This window comes from Protopterus annectens, chromosome 2.part2, assembly GCF_019279795.1.
Source record: "Protopterus annectens isolate FY-2018-M chromosome 2.part2, PAN1.0, whole genome shotgun sequence".
In the NCBI taxonomy this organism is placed as follows: Eukaryota; Metazoa; Chordata; order Ceratodontiformes; family Protopteridae; genus Protopterus; species Protopterus annectens.
Genome location: NC_056730.1, coordinates 559,331,558 through 559,348,986, shown reverse-complemented (window position 1 = coordinate 559,348,986; position 17,429 = coordinate 559,331,558). Strand labels below are relative to the sequence as shown.

General features: G+C 40.1%; 1 protein-coding gene across 2 annotated transcripts in view; it reads left to right on the top strand.

Annotated features, from left to right (window-relative positions):
- The window catches only part of RBM27 (RNA binding motif protein 27), a 2,498,992-nt gene extending 2,483,844 nt beyond the window's left edge, over positions 1 to 15,148 (top strand). For both annotated transcript variants that reach the window (XM_044064021.1, XM_044064022.1), the window contains one exon: positions 7,646 to 15,148. In XM_044064021.1, the coding sequence (XP_043919956.1) occupies positions 7,646 to 7,732 (87 nt within the window). In that variant the 3' untranslated portion in view covers positions 7,733 to 15,148. The remainder of the gene's footprint in view (positions 1 to 7,645) is intronic.
- The last annotated feature ends 2,281 nt before the right edge of the window (positions 15,149 to 17,429 follow it).

Below are 17,429 nucleotides of genomic sequence, written 5' to 3'. Positions count from 1 at the left end.
GGTAAAGTTGGAACTGAATTTGTCCATCAACAGGTTAGCTATAGTAGAAATTGCAGTTTGGGCACACCAGAAAATAGCTCACAGTTAATTTATTGCAGTAAAATTCCACACAAGCGCTTTCACCCTGACACAATGCAGGGCTTTTTCAAGTGATAAAGCCCTGCATTGTGTCAGGGCAAAAGCGCTTGTGTGGAATTTGACTGCAATAAATTAACTGTGAGCTATTTTCTGGTGTGCCCGAACCGCTTTTTCTTTTATTGGTTACCTTTTTAGGTTAGCTATATTGCCAGCCTCCGTGAATGTGGCAACATTAACCACCAGTTCAACACATTGCTGTGTGCTGATCTGAGGTTTCTGACATAGCTGTAGAAGGGCCTTATGCTTATCTTTCAACTGAGAAGCTATCTTAACCTCAAAATTGAGTTTACTTGACCTAATTAGCTCTCTTAGTTGCCTCTTTACTTTGATGACAGAGTTATCTTTATGGAAATTCCCTGCCATGATTTTTGCCATAATATTTCCTTTTTGTTGTATATCCAGTTTATCTCATTCCCTCAAATGGAGATTTGAAAGTCTGCACTGTAACTTCCAAAGGACAAGAGCCCCAGGGGTTACTTAACTAACTGTACTCAATTCTGCCACAGCTGTGAATTAAACTAGAGTACTTTGAACTGGCAGGGTTTAAAATGTAAACAGATAGTTTTTACAAGTACATCTACTTGTGGAAATAGAAGTCCAGAATAATTCAAAAACACAGTCTTCCCACAACTGCTGATTAAAATACAAGTCTAAGGTCAGAGGATAAACTAGAACATTCAATGAGATGGAGCAGTGCAGAAAAGTACAAAGTAGCATCACCTTACAGGTTAATTAAGTGTACTTAAATATTAAGCAGAATTGAAGTAATTAAAATTTAATTATCTTTCCTTTTTGATGAAAAGCTAAGTTACTCATAGTTCAACACCTTTTCAAGTCTTGTATACTAGGAACAGTAATAGGTATGGACCAGTATGAGTTTGTAGAAGGAAGATAGTTGAAAATCCTAGGAAAACATTACTTTTGCAAAGAGATTCAGAGATAACAAAGAAACCATTGGTTCTTATAGGGTTAGATACCGAGAAGGCTTTTGACAGGGTGAACTGGTGATGATGTGTTTCACTATTGCAGTCTTAACTTGAGATTTCCCGCTGTGGAAACCCTTGGCTGGCCTGACTACCAAAGAATAGTATTCTCCTCCTGAACCAGTGGACACCCTATCCAGCTTCACTACACTTGGGTATAAGGGGAGTCAGTTGGCACCATGACCTCTGTTCTTTCTTGCCGTTGGAGGATGGAGCAGAGTGCCAGTCAGAGCATCATTTGGTCCACACCAGAGAAGGAAGACTGCAGAAAGCTAAATGCCCCATTGGGGAACCTTTAGTTTATCATTTGACTAATGTCAGAGAAAATTGATAGTCTCCGCTGTGGCAAACAGATATCACACCAGGACTCCCACTCTTTTTGTGTGACTTCCTTGGTGCCCGAACACAATGTCCCCAGTTACCGTTTTTATACTCTGTTTAACAACAGAACCATTAGGCGTAGGGCCGAGACTTTAGCGAGTCAGACTGCCCATGTTTTGTGGCATCCGTTGGTCGATCTGAAGTAGACATCCCTAGGCGAAAAAGAGATTAAAACTATCCAGGCTTAGGGCCTTGGATGACTCCCACTTGCCATCGGCTAGTCCTCCTAGGCTTGTTATTGCTGAAAAAGGTGAGGTGATTTTGCAGCCACCTTTCACTACCTAGGTGGTGGCACAGGCTTCTATTAAGACCCATTCGGAGTCCAATATGCCATCAGGTCCCTCGACATCCTTTCAAGCTGTAGGACCCAATTCATTGGTTGGGTCCAGAAATGCTACACAGGCTCCAACTTCCAATGGCCGTGCTAAGACCAACAGTGGTTCTTCGTGTTATTAAGATGTTGCAAAAACCTTTGGCCTGTGGGAGTCAGTTGTCTGTTCTGGGCTGGAGGTTGGACATAGACCCCAAACCTAAAACTGTTCACAAGAAAGCAGCTCCTGCCGAGTCTAAGCTTAGGCCTACGGCTGCCATTCCCAGGCATACCTGCAGGATTTTGTAAAGTTGGCTGAAGATCTGTCTGGTTAGATCCAGATGGCCTCCCCTCTGAGATCTCCGTAGGTTAAAAAAAAAAAAAAAAAAAGAGAGAGATACTCCTCCAGAAGATTTCTCCGATTCCTTTGACTAAGATGATGACATCCACCTGGAGGATTTTACCTTTGAAGAGGGTGTTTCCATTGCCTCTTTTGGAGATTCACACTCGGAGGAGAATCTTACATCTGCTTCCCCTTTTGAGGAAATTTCCTTTTGGGAAACTACACACCCTGAGGGAACACTTCATGTGGGAAGCACAAGACTACCGTCAACCAAAGAAAAGAAATAGGGAATTTCTAAACCTCCCTGAACACACCCCCCCCCCCCCCCGCCATACCTCTTGTGTTAGAGGTGGTAAAGCCGGACTTCCTGCTTTCTCCTTGGAAAACCTGACAGGTTTTATAGGGTTCTAGATTCACAAAAATATCTCTTTAAGAACCCTGTGGTAGATCCAGTTTCACTCCACTTGGGTATAAGGGGAGTCGGTTGGTACCATGACCTCTGTTCTGTTTTGCCGTCGGAGGATGGAGCAGAGTGCCAGTCAGAGCATCATTCGGTCCACATCAGAGACAGAAGACTGCAGAAAGCTAAATGCCCCATTGGGGAACCTTTAGTTTATCGTTTGACTAATGTCAGAGAAAATTAATAATAGTCTCCGCTGTGGCAAACCGATACCGCGCCAGGACTCCCACTCTTTTTGTGTGACTTGCTTGGTGCCAGAACACGATGTTCCCAGCTACCATTTTTATGCTTGGTTTAACAGCAGAATCATTAGGCGTAGGGCCGAGACTTTAGCGAGTATCTTAGTGAGTCAGACTGCTCATGTCCTGAGGCATCCCCTGGTCAATCTGAAGTAGACATCACTACGTGAAAAAGAGATAAAAACTATCCAGGCTTAGGGCCTTGGATGACTCCCACTTGCCGTCAGCTAGTCCTCCTAGGCTTGCTATTGCTGAAAAAGGTGAGGTGATTTTGCAGCCCCCTTTCATGACCTAGGTGGTGGCACAGGCTTCTATTAAGACCCATTCGGAGTCCAGTATGCCCTAAGGTCCCTCAACATCCTTTCAAGCTGTAGGACCCAATTCATTGGTTGGGTCCAGAAATGCTACACAAGCTCCAACTTCCAATGGCCATGCTAAGACCAACAGTGGTTCTTCGTGTTATCAAGATGTTGCAACAACCTTTGGCCTGTGGGAGTCTGTTATCTGTTCTGTGCTGGAGGTTGGCCACAGACCCAAACCTAAAACTGTTCACAAGAAAGCAGCTACTGCCGAGTCTAAGCTTAGGCCTATGGCAGCCATTCCCAGGCATACCTGCAGGATTTTGTAAAGTTGGCTGAAGATCTAATCTGTCTGGTTAGATCCAGATGCCCTTCCCTGTTAGATCTCCCCAGGTAAAAAAAAAAAAAAGTGATACTCGTCCAGAAGATTTCTCCGATTCCTTTGACTAAGATGACGACTTCCACCTGGAGGATTTTACCTTTGAAGAGGATATTTCCATTGCCTCCTTTGGGGATTCACAATCAGAGGAGAATCTTGCATCATCTTCCCCTTTTGAGGATATTTTCTTTTGGGAAACTACACACCCTGCGGGAACACTTCAAGTGAGAAGCACAAGAATACCCTCAACCAAAGAAAAGAAATAGGGAATTTTTTTAACCTCCCTGAATCCCCCCCCCCCCACGTCTTGTTTTAGAGGTGGTTGATTTATTTCAGAACTCCTCTGTAAAGCCTGACTCCCTGCTTTCCCCTTGGAAAACCTGACAGGTTTTATAGGGTTCTTGATTCACACAAACATCTCTTAAAGAACCCTCTGGCAGACCCTGAGGTTGTGACCCCAGGCCCTAAGGGAGCTAAAGCTAGCTTGTCTGAAAACCCCTTGCCTACTGACAAGGAAAGTAGGGCCTTAGATTTGGCAAAAACGTTTACACATCTGCTGCTCTTGCCATGCGGGTCTTTAACTTACAGTTTCACATGGTTTAAGTAGAAGGAAACTATTCTGGATCGAATGAAGCAAAAATCAATGAGCATGAAGAACAGGAGTCTCTCTAAAGAGTTTGTAGACCTTTGTAATTCCTGCTAATAGGTAGCCAAACACTCCCTGCACTGCAGCTGTGATGCTGTGGAAGCTTCCAGTAAGCCTGCAGCCACAGGTTCTGTCATAAGAAGACATGCCTGGCTGAAAGAGCAGTCCCTCCCAGACCACATCAAATCCAGCCTCTTGGACACCCCTTTGGATAAAGGCTTTCTGTTTGGTCCCAAGGCTGAAGCTCTACTCAAGAAAATGGAAGATGAAGCCAGACTGTTAAGGACTTTCTTCAGGTCCAGCCTCCTCACTTCAGCAGAAACTATCCTATTAAGCACTGGTCCTTTCCATCCCAGTCCAAGGCTAGGCCAAGAACGTCCTGTAGGGAAGGGAGCTAAAAACAGCACTGACGTCCCAAACAATGGCATTCAGAATCCGTTAGGCCATGGGGTTCACACCCACAGACCCTATCAGGCAGCAACCATGACTCTGCCATGATACTTCCTTCCCTCTCCCCTCCACATTCCCATCACAGGCGAGGGGGGAGGCTATCAATATTGTACAGAATCTGGGTTCTCATTACTATGGACCAGTGATTGCTAAACATTATTTCAAAGGTTACAGGCTCAAATTCAAGCAACTTTTGCTCCCCTCAGACTTCCCAGACATTCCACCAAAACAAAAATCCAAGACACTGACCTAGATGGAGTTACTGTGCACCCAGGGCTCTGTGGAATTGGTACCAGAACACTTACAAGGAAGAGGACCCAGAAAAGGTGGTACATGGTGGCCAATACCGGAGTTGTCAAGACTTAACCAATTCCTGCAGGTTCCAAAGTTTAAAATGGTAAACTTCCATCCATTATCTCACCCAATGCTCTCATGGTTACCCTGGACCTAAAAGATGTATACCTTAATATTCCCAACCAATGTGCGGAAATCCTAGACAGACCCCACAACCAGGATTGTGTTCCTGGGAGCTCTGCTGCATTCAGCCCTCCAAAAGGCCTTCTTACCCCTGGACAAGGTTTCTTACCTGACCCTGTACTTCAAACAAATCATGGTCAGGGATTACCTCACTGGGAATACCTCAGGGTCCTGAGTTTACATGGCCTTTCACATCCTCATGATTCCCTTAGCCAGACTGCACACAAGGAAACTTCAGTGATACCTTAAGAATGTTTGGTCCCAACATTCACAGCCAAGATAAAGCTCTCATCTCTTGCCTCAGGATGGAATTTGCCTGGTGGGCCCATGCATGCTCCCTCAATCTGGGTGTCATCATCAGATTCATCCCCCAAGAACAAAATCTGATAATGGATGCATCAGAAATAGCTTGGGGGAGCCCAGTTTAACTGCCTCTAGTCTCAAAGCAAATGGGACTCCCAAGGTCAGATACAAACACACATCTAAAAGAGCGTATGGCAGTCCAAAAAGGCCTGATAGCCTTCCAAAAGGAATGAAAACCCTGAGTACTAGTTAGTCATAGTGGGGACACATCTCAGATAATGCCTTGAATTTTGTAGTATCTTGTGTTTCCATTATCGTTCACATTACTACATTTCATTTATTCTGTACAAAAGTGATTAGAAGTAAATAATTCAATAATGCTGAAGTTTCTACATGGATTCTCTGTCTTTGATCACCTTTGAAGAACCATTCCCTTTGAGCATGAATTTCATGATTGACAAGCTTACTTATCTTATGTTCAAGCTTGATATCTCCGCATCTCTAAAATTTGTATTTTGAAACATTTTTGGTGGTCATCATTCCTGCATGCTGGAGTTTGGTGCTTAAGGTCCTTAACTGCGGGAAATAAATTCAGCATTTCAAAAGGTTGCAAAAGATGGTGTGTTCCTTAGGGCCACACTGCTTTTTGCCAAAATTATGTCAGTAGTGTCTTTAAATCAAACTAGTTACCTAGTTTCTTTCCATGTGAACATTTAGGACAGAAAGATTCTTCACACCCTGGATATGCATGTCCAGTTCAGATTTTGCTAGAAATGAGTGCATGAGTTTAGGAAGACATAAGGCAGTTTGTCTTACTTTGCATTAGGAAGGAAGAGACTGACTTCTTGCTGAACAACTTTCTCCAGGTAGCTTGCCCTTGTCTTTGTGTCTAGCCAGCAGCTGAAAAATTCTGTGGTCAAAGGCTACTACAGCTGAGATGTGTAGTTCTCCTTACATAAGGAATGTTTCCACTGCAGACATTATTGCCACAGCCACTTCGTCTTCATTTCACGTTTACAAACATTGTTGCCTTGATTGTGTCTGTAGGAGTCGGGTCTTCTTTCATCCCTCAGTACTTTATGGTACCCTCTAAAACTGTGACTGTCCTTTAGCTGATTTCCACCATGGTGAATTTTCCACTTGTGATTCAGAAAAGTTGTTTACCCACCCAAAAAAGTGTTCCCGAAGTTAGATGCAACATATGTTTCTAATGCCTGAGTTGCTGTGCCTGGGGATCATTAGTGGGTTCTGTATACTTGCACCAGTGACCTTTCCCTCTCCATCAAGCTTCAGCTTTTTTTCACCTTCTGCTTCATTCCTTCCAGGTTATCCTACTACCCCCATCCATTGCGATGCCTGCCAGCCTCTTTTATAGCCATCAGACTATCTCTGTTCTAGTGTGGGGACTGCATAGAAATTAAGGGTGTCCTGGAAGGTCATGCTGTTGACTGCTTCCACTGGGGGATATCTTTTGATTTTTCATTTATGACCTTACCCGTTGGTTCCTCTCTCCAGTGTGTTTGTCTTTTTAGGTCCTAAGGCTACAACCCTCAGTAGACCACTCCTCACAGGGACCACCTAGCCAAATAGACCACTCCTCACAGGGACCACCTAGACAAATGACCTCCCCACCTGGGATGGGATGCCTAACCCTCCCTGCCAGATCCTCATATACCTGAACTGTTAATCAAACTCTGGTCACCTGGGCTGTAGTTGGGGCTTTATCCGTCTGTGCCACAGTGCTGGTCCAATCCTTACCTTTTTGAGTGCTATGAAATTTGTGAAACTGTGTCTTGTTGATTAGTTATAAACAGTGTAGTTTTTTATTAGTTTATTTATTTGCAGGAATTGTGTTTGCTGAGTGACTGTGACAGACTGATGGTGTCAAGAAGCCACATGCTGTCTCAGTTTTCTGTGTGATATATAGTGTGCAATAACACGGGGCAGCACACTTTTCAGCATAGACACTTATAAAAAAATGCCAGTTTTAAACAGGACGAAATAATGAATCTGGTCATAGACTTTCTAGGGAGGGTCCCTAGTAGATCAACTGATACAGTAAGAATTTATCTGCTCTTAGCATCAGTTTGTTTCTCAAGAAGAATTAATTATTTTGAAAAAATATATTGGGCTTCTGTTTTGGCAAGGTTTCTTACTTAAAAATAGAATGTTAGGAATTATTAATGTTTACTGTGTTGCATCTCCTTTTAATAGTCATAATTTGTGCTCTTTTCCAGATGACGGATGCATCTGATCTGTTTTTGCATGATGACGATGACGATGATGAAGATGATGAATATGAACCCCGCTCGTGGAGAAGATGAAACTGTTACCTTAAATAATTTTAAAGTAGAGACTTGTGACTGCTTTTATTTTTAACTTTATTTAATGTACAAATGGAATTTGAAACCCTGGCTGAAAATGAGCCAAAAGTACTTGAATTCCTGCAGTTTGTTTGCAACTTTCTGAAATGCATTTTATGAGTCAGAAGGTAGTACTGACCTTTATGTTAAGGTTTTGAAGATTGGAAAGTTCAGCATTGCACTTAATTTTAATTACTGTGCTGGAAAGCTGTTTTGTTACAGTAAGTGCCTTTACTGCATATGTTCAGCAGCACACTTTCCTTGTTGAGTAGTGTTTCATTGCTAGCCTTTAGAAGTACTAGTGACACTTTTAAGTGCATTCAAAAGGACCACATTTTGCTTGATAGCACAGTCGAGTGTTACAGCTTTGGTCTGCCAAATATTTAGCAGGAAAAATTATTTTGTTTCCACTAGGTTTTACTTCTCCGAATTGTGTATGCCAAGTGTAAACCAGTATTGAGATCTTGCTTTTACTGTGGACACCACCATTTTGCCTGAGTTTTTGGGGTGGCAGAGAACATTTTTGCATGCCACATAACACAGCTGCATTGGCTGAATGATAGAAAGATACAGCTCTGATCGATTAATGGCCTGAACACTGGATAAGTAGGCTATAGAGAGGAGGAAGAACAAGGTTTCCCTTGCTTACACCTCCTGGGAGAGGAGTGTGTGTATGTGTCTTGAGTTGAAAAAAAAGCATGTTTCCCTAAGTTCTTGGTGAAAACCAGGAGCAGAGCAGAGAGAATTGGTAGTAACTTGCTGGTGTAAGGACGTCGGAGTTGAGTGAGATTGTTTCACCATGTTGGTAGGGGTAGCTGCACTACTGTATTGTACACTCTTAATGGCATGCAGTGGGAGAATTTGTTAGGGATGGAAAAAAAATCCTACAATGGTTGCATGCCTGAGTATACAGCAATTTACTTTCATCTTGTAAAGAAGTAAATGTACGGAAGATTGCAGTAAGTGACCAGACTGCTGGTCAGCAGGCAAGCAGGAGGCAAAATATATATATATATATATATATGTACACACACACTTTACTACCTTGCTGGATGATGTGGTTTTATTGCACTGATCTTGCAGTTATGGTTTACATACATTTAAATGTAATGAATAGGTGTGCAGCACTGGAGAACTTTGATGAGCCCAGTTTCTTATCTGCTCCACAGATTCTAGTTAAGTGGTATGCTCAGAGTCACACAATAGGTGAATGGAAGGAGAGGAAATCAAACCCTGGAATATCAGAAGCAGTTCACTGACACCTCAGTTCCTTAATCCTCTCTCCTAACTGCGAGGCCGTAATGGCTGATGATGGTTGGAGCTCCTTATACTGTGAAATGCTGAAGGTAAACTCCATGTAGCAAAGAATATGAAAACTGAAGATTGTAATACCAGACTGATAGTGTGGTCATAAGAATTTTATACTATTTTTAGATGGATAAATATTTTTTCAGCTGCAACTCATGTCACAAGGATAAATGCAGAAATATATGGAGAGTTTAGTATATCCAATCAGCTAGTCTGTGTTTTTGGAGGTGGAAAGAAACCAGACCACCCACAGTAAACTTTGAGGCACATAGCCCTTTTAGTTCCAGAATTAGGAACAAAGCCAAAAATCATAGACAACGGCCTTAAATGAGGAGTGCTTAAATATTGGTGAGATTAGCTCTAAATGTTGACAGAATAAGAGAGTCTGAATTAGTACACATTTTTGAAGTAAAAAGTAACTGTAATAACTGTTGAGTGTCATCCACCACCTTTTCTCAAAACATTTGCCTGCTGTTGCTAGCTGTAGGGGTAGAGGAAAATGTTGAGTGAAAGTCAGGGGTATTTGAGAGGTATGCAGAGGGACAATAATAATGCACTAAATCCAGATGTGACTGCACAGCAGGTCTGGACTCTGGACCTTTTATCTTTGAGGCAGACATTTCAACCACTGAGCCACTGTGCTGTAAAATATTCATTTCCACTCTCCAGCTTTGACCTACCTCTTCACCTACTTTGCCACATTTCTAGTTTGCCACTGCAGTCCTTTTCAGAAAGATAATTATTTGTTATTAGTCGAGATGACCAAAACTGAGTAAGTAATATGCCTGCCTTGTAGAAAGAATTTGTTGACATGAAATAAGTATTACTTAAATCCATCTGTCATTATTTATCATTTTCTGGATGTAGACTTTTTGATAGCTTTTTGCTGTTTACTAGTAACGTCATTGACTGTTCAGGATGAGTTCTGTCAGATGAAAAATATTATTGAGCTTAGTTGCCGTTCTGATGAAAGCAGAATGCTTAGCATTTTCATGTTATGATGTAACTAAGATGACAGAGTATTACACTGTGATGTAGTGCTCATCTGTCAAGAAGTCGAGAGTCATCACCGAGGCAGTTTTTTTAGTAGTCATTTGCTCTGGAAACTTCTTTTGGGGTTGACATGCCTAGGAGCATTTCTTTTAGCAGTGTCAATGAATCCCCATCCTCAGTAGTTTGCTAGTTTGACATTTTCAACAGAGTCCCCTTTTCTTTCCTGCCACTGTAGTATATATATCTAGAACAACCCAATAATACTTTCCACTTTTGCTGGTTATTATTTTATCGTTTGTCGCCCTTTCCTTGTTATTATACAACACTTCCAGAACTTGACATTTAAAACCTAAAAAAAATCTTGTATAAGCCCGGTACACAAGGCATTATCATTATGTTTATTAGTAATGCATAATTATGTTAGGCTAGTGTATCTTAATTTTGAATCCTCCTCATAATTTTTCCATCGTAGTATGCATTACAAACTTAACAAGATGAGACTATTTTCTATGTAATTGCATCAGTTCTTTGTAGAATACTAAAATATGACTGCTTCTGGATACATTCTGGTACATTTTTAAGCAATTTGATTTTTCTCACCTTTTACCATTTCTTTTGGCAGTGCATTTCATTTGTCCATTTCATATTTTGCTGAGATGTCCTTACATTTCTTCTGCATCTCCCTTCCTTAAATTTCTCCCCACAGTCTTATCCTGTACGTTTTTCACTGTAAAATAGTGGATACTTTACTTTTGCTTAGCAGAGTAAAATAATTGTATTCCAAACTTCTGTTATAGCCCGTGTCCTTCTGTTCCTGATCTTGCATTTCTATGATTTGTGATGTAATCCCTTTGGTATTCTATTTGTCTTAACTACTTAGAATGTTTTCTTCCTTTTTCTTCACATGGATGTGATACTGATACAAGATACATTGGAACAGGGCGAAACCATAACACAATCTGTTAGAGAATAGTGACCCTGTGTATATTACTGAAACCAAGCAGCCTCATGGGTTGACATGAGTCAGGTTATCAGAGGTGAAATGTGCATTCTATCTGCAGATGCTGCTCTTCCCACTGTGCAGTGCAGTGAAACATACATGTGCAAGTAACGTTATAAGCCAGTTTGCACTTGTTGAAACATGTACTACACAAAACAGCCTCTTCATAACTCTTCCTTAGCAGAATAGTGCCTCCTATCTGTATCCTCTTTTTGCTGAAGACTTTTGGTAGTGTATTATTCCACTCTAGCTTGTTGTTCCTTGTCCATATTTTATAATGGTGATTTATTTTGTCCCAGTGCAGTGGTGACTTTGCCTGAATCAGTCCCTGGTATTTGAATATGTTTTCCTTTGTAGCTTAGCATCCAAACTTTCTCAGTTTGCTCTTGAAGATTATTGCTGCCTATGAACAGTTTCCTTGCTTACTGGGTTAGTGGATTTGCAGTGTCATTATTTCATTACCACCTTACTTGCCATTGTCTCATATCTTCTTGGCAGCAGCAGCCAATGACTGGTGGCATACTTCCCAACTGTTCAGAATTTTGCAGAAGGTCCAGCTTTTTTGTCATAATTTCAGTCTGTACCTCACATAATTTGTGGTTTAATTGACAAATCATTGAAGATTGAAGTAACTAAATAATGACAGTCATTTGAGTTTCAGATTTCATTTCCTTGAGAAAATAAATCCTAATGCAAAGTCTGTTCTTCCAGCAACTTTCTATTTTTTTAAGAACAATAACTAAAATCTGTCCCTGATTTTTTAGCCCTTTTCCCGCATATTGTTGGGTTTGTCTCAAATACTTGTGCTAAGATGTTGAGAGGTACAGCTAACTGTTGGTGTAGCTGTTTGTTTGCTTCTATTCTACAATCTGATATTGGAGACCTAAGCAATTTGGGGCATTAAATAACAGATGTATGTATTTTATAAGAATTTGTGAATTGAAAACTTGGAGATATAGGAAACCATACAAAAAAAGGGTGAATATCTTTATCTGAAATCAGGGAGATGATGGGCCTATAGATGCCAGGCCTGAAGTCAACATCCTGAGGGGAGAGAACAAGCACTAGATTTAAAGGAAATAGTTATATTAATGAGGAGACTGTTAATCTGTCTTGTCTGACTAGTTATGGCAGTTGACTTCCTGGAGTCCTGAGCTAATCTAAAAGTCTTGACTGTCACACTGAAATTTGAGACTAAAAAGTCTGTACCTAGCAAACACCAGCTTAGATCATCCCAGAGAGCAAAGTTTGTGTACATTTTTGCCATTGTATATGGACATAATTTGGTTGTTTTATATATTGTGCTACAAGGATGTGCATGAAATAGTCCATCATCCTGAGCTTACTTTTTCATTTGGCTGTTTGATGATGCAACTGGAAATGTATGAATGCCATTTTATATACCAATGTCTCCAGTCTACTGCACATTTTGTTGTGGGAGGCGCTAACACATCACATTTGAAATCTTGTATGCCTACAGTTCCAATTCTGGAATTGTACATTAGCTTCCAGAATGAGGCCACTTTCACAAAAGGGAAACCATCAACTGATTGGTTTATTACATGATTATATTTTCTTCCCACTCTTTTGTAGCCATTTGTAAACAAAACAGATAGCCATTGTAGTTTTTTGGAAAATGTGAAAGTTTTATTATTGAACTGCATCCTAAAATATTTTTTGTAGCTTTCAAATAGTGTGATCCTAATCAGTTTATTTTCCTGTATTTAAGTTTGACCACTGCTGCTTTTTTAAATGAGTATCTTTAGAGCTATGTAACTTTTTACAGACTCATGGAAGCCATGAAAAAAAATTGCGTGTAATTATTCTCCCAGAGAATGCAGTGATTACATTGAACACGCAAAGTAAATTTGCAGGCACTTTGTCCAATATGATACTTGCTTTTTGTGCTTTTTATGGTCATGATCTGCAATTTAAGAAAAGAAAAGGTACTTCTGAAGGCTTAGATCTTTCTTCTGCCGTATGTCTTTAACTTGTTTGTCATAAAAAGACCTTATTTGTTGCTTGCTTGCCTGGTGCTATCTGTTGTTAAATTTCAAAACAAAATCTTTTGACGTTATTAGACCCTTGTGTAAATTGCTGGGCTGGGACAAGAAGGATGTAATTTGTTTTATTGTATATTTGTGTACAGATATTTTCACGTCAATGTACTGTATATTATATGTGTAAATAATTTTGCTTTTTATATGCCAAGATCCACCAGCATACAAATATAAATAAGGTTTGTTGTATTTTTTATTTAAAGAATAGAATAAATCCAGTGACAGAATAAGGCTGTTAATTACAGTTGACTCTGTTTTGCAGCTATAGAAGCTTTGATCCCTTTCACATGATTTTATATCCAATCTGCATGTGTTGGTTTGTAGCATGTGTAACAGATGGTGGTTGTCAATTATTTTGTCACACAACTTCATTAACAGATAAATGTTAGATCCAAGGTCATGTAAGTTCTAGGGAAATAAAGACCATGTCTTTTGAATATTTTGTTTCTCTGAGGAGTATTAGAATACTTATTATTTTTTGTTTATAAAAAATTGTATATATATATATATATAGATATATGTTTTGTGACTATACCGATTCTGTAAAGTTGCAACTTAATGAACCTTGGTTATTTCTGATTAACTTAATCAGTTACTTGCACCACTTCTGTTTATAACTTAAGTATTTATTTCTTTATTTGTTGTGTTGCCATACTTGAGGCAATGTAAAGATGTACTGAAAATAAGAAAAAAATTGATGTCTTTATTAATGTGAGCATTCATACTGGACCAGACTAAGCTTATGGGTGACAACTGCTTACAGTGTGTTACTTTACTATTTATAAAAAGAGTGGTGTTACAGTACTGGGGTGGATTTTGTATGCTCACATTGTAGAAAATTGACATAGTTAAATGCATCCAGCGAAACAGGAGCATAGCCAGGATATTTGGACTTGTACACCATTGTCACAAGAAGTGCATGTTTCTGAAGAGCATAACTGTTCAGTAACAGGGTTAAACTGTACTTAAACACACACATGTGCAAGCGCGTCCAAACACACACACACACACACACGCACTCACTCTCTCTGTCTCTTATGCGCTTGCTCGCTCACTCGCATACTTTTACCAATATGTTCAGCTAGCATGACATTCTGAAAAAAGTAGCAAAGTCTGTAATTTAGTAAAACAAAAAAATAAGTTAATAAAAGTGTGGCATATTTACCATAAGTTATAGCATATATGTTGTAGCACAAAGTAAATTGTTTTGAAAAAAATTGACATGCAGCTGCGTACATAGTATATGCCTGGCTCATGTCCCTGCAGTAAAAATAATTATAAAACTGTAGGTTCTCTTGTTTCTTTAGGCAGATTTGTCTGCCCAACTATGTCCCGGGAATGTGGTCTGATATTAGCAAGTGATATACTTGCAGTTGGAAATGTAAAATAATCATGTGCAAGGGAATGTTTTCCATCTTGACTTTGTGTAGAGTAATGTATTATAGTTTTTAAAACTCTTAAACCTCTTTAATAGTATTTTAAGATAATAATATTAAATTTCTAATTGTTTATACAGATTCATTTATGTACGGTTTTATTGATTGTCTAAATTTTTAAAGAGCGTGTTCATTTTTGCAATAAAGCAGTGATGTGGAATGGTTTATAAGAACAGTAACAAAAAAAAAAAAAAAAAAAAAGAAAGAAAAGAAAAAAGATGAAAAATCAAAACATCCATAACCATTCCTCATGAAAGAACATAAAATGTGTGTTGTTTCATTTTTTTCTGATTTAATTCTGTTTTTGTAATTCTTCACATTTTGTGGTATCATTAATGTTTATGTTTTATTCATCTTCCATTTTCTTAACTAGTACTATGAAATTGTACATCTAGACGACAGTCTTGCTCTGTAGGTAATGTAGACGGAGGCATCCAGCAACGTGGTGATGATTCCATAACATTACTGCTATACCCCACCCGCAATTCATACACCAGTGTGCCAGTTTTGATGAAATGTGTTGGAAAGGGAGAGTGCATCTTCACAATTGTAGTTCTTTTCCACAGTGATGCAGCAGAGTAAATGACTCCTGATGTTTTGTATGTTCTTGACCTTTTGAGCTGAGTTTTGTTCCAAAATGTTCATTATTGAACAATCTAGTTTCATCGTTATCTTGTGTCTGCATATAGACCGAACATCAGTTTTTAGTAGTGAACTTATAGCAGTAATGCTGCAAAATAGGATAATTGCTTTGCAATAAATATTTTTGGCTCAACCATAGCATCTCAGGTTATTAAGCTGCCTTCAGATTTAGGCTAAAGGCTACCCCCAAAAAAAGAGGTGTAGAAACACTACAAAATAGAAACTCCACGGCCACTGCACTCCAACTACCAACAGACCCAATAGTGTCCAAGATGAGAGAAAATAATCCAATGCCAAGACGTAGATATAATCCAAGTTCACAAGCAATTTATTAACAGACTTAGCGCTTTCACCTTACAAGGCATCATCAGAGACCAGTGCCTTCAGATTTAGTTGGGGGGATACTATCACTATACAAATATCACTACACAAAATCATTAAAACTGTGATCTGATGCATTTTTCATCCACCTCAACAGTTGTCTGTCAGATCCAGATGAATCCGATGACTGCAACTGAAGAGACTCTCTGCTGGAAGGCTTAGATTCCTCCCCTTCACATAATGCACCACCCCACTAACAGTCCCTCAAGTCTTGTTTGCTATGCTCCCAAGACAGATGCAGTCACCAAGGCTCAGAGTTGGGTTTGTGTCTTTTTGCAACTGTGGATAAGATAGGTGTACCCTTTGGTCATTTGCTAGGTCATTATCTCCTTGTACCGTATTACTCAGTAGTTGCCAGGATTTGTGTGCATTCTTCTGTTTAGTCTTTTAGCTGGCCGTTTCCTCCTCCCTGTTAAACTTCTGAAGTATATTCAAAAAAAATGTAGCAGCAAAAGTAGTTAAGTTCTGTTGGACTACACTGTTGGTTGTTTACTTCCCTGTATTTTGACATTTTATTTTTTCATCCTGTTTAGGGTTTTTTTTCATTGTTATGGACAAGGTCTTTGAATTTAAAAAAATCATAATCTGCTGGTACCAGATCCCTGCACAGGACCTGCACCAGATGTGCGGCTGTTGCTTGCATTCAGCTCATTTGGATGAGCCTTATAAAATCTATTCTTCTTTTGGACCATAGGCCATTTTGGATTGCAGTTCAAAGCTTATTCTGAAGGGCATTCTCCCTCCTACAACAAGAGCTCCATCTGCCTCTCAAACTGGTTCCCCAACCCCCAGGAAATCATCAGGCAAGTTAACAGGAAAGCCTAGAATGGAGAAGTCCAGAGAAAGTGAGAGAGAGAGAGAGAGAGAGTAAACAACAGAGGTCCATCCAAGGATGGCTCCATGAATTCGTGAAAAACGTCTACAGACCCCTCTGGAGCCCATGACTCATCTCTGAAGATCCATCAACCTTCTTTCCCAGTTCTTTCATTATTAGCACAGGTGTTGGAACTGGCTCAGATCATCTCTTCATCTGTCCCTCTTTACCAGGACAGGTTTTCTTGCCAGAGCTGTCTCCACTAAGGCTCCAGTTTGAGATACATGGTCATAGAGATTCCAAACCACCCCTGGCTCTGTCTTTTTGGTCAATGCAGTTGTTGAGGAGCCTCACTGATGCAAATGGGGATAGAATGATGGTGAACTTCCTATAGACAACAAATTCAGTTGGAGATTCTTCCTACTCTCCCTGCTTAGGGGTTAGTGAAAGAAGGTCCTATCCCTCCTCCAGTATCTCCTTCCCTGAACTGACCTTCATATCCAGTGATATTGGATCTGTGCATTTGTCATGTGTTACCCTTATCAGGTCCCACCAGACCTAGGAGGATCTGGAGTCTGCACAAGGTTCTTTTTAGATCTCAGAAAGAATGTAGATTTAAGACCGATCTTGGACGTCAGTCAGCTGAACTGCTGCATAAAACAGATGCTCTGAATGGTCATGGTACAGTCCATATGCTAGGAAGAACAACTGGATGTGCTTGGTGTGGGCCTCCAGGATACCTACTGTTACATAAAAATAACCAGACCATCAAGGAGGTTCCTTCGGTTCTGGCTGGGAGCCAGTCATTACTAATTCAGAGCACTGCCCTTTAGCTTTAACACAGCTCCACTAGGTGTTCAAGCACATGTCTGTGGTAGCAGATTGACTCAGGCAGCAGGCGTTCCAAGTGTTCCCTTGTTTTGGTGACTAACTTATCATGGCCACTATGAGAGATTTGCTAATGCAAGCCAAGTAGGATGTCTCCTGAACACTTCCATTCAGTTAGTCAACTTCTTTTAGCTAA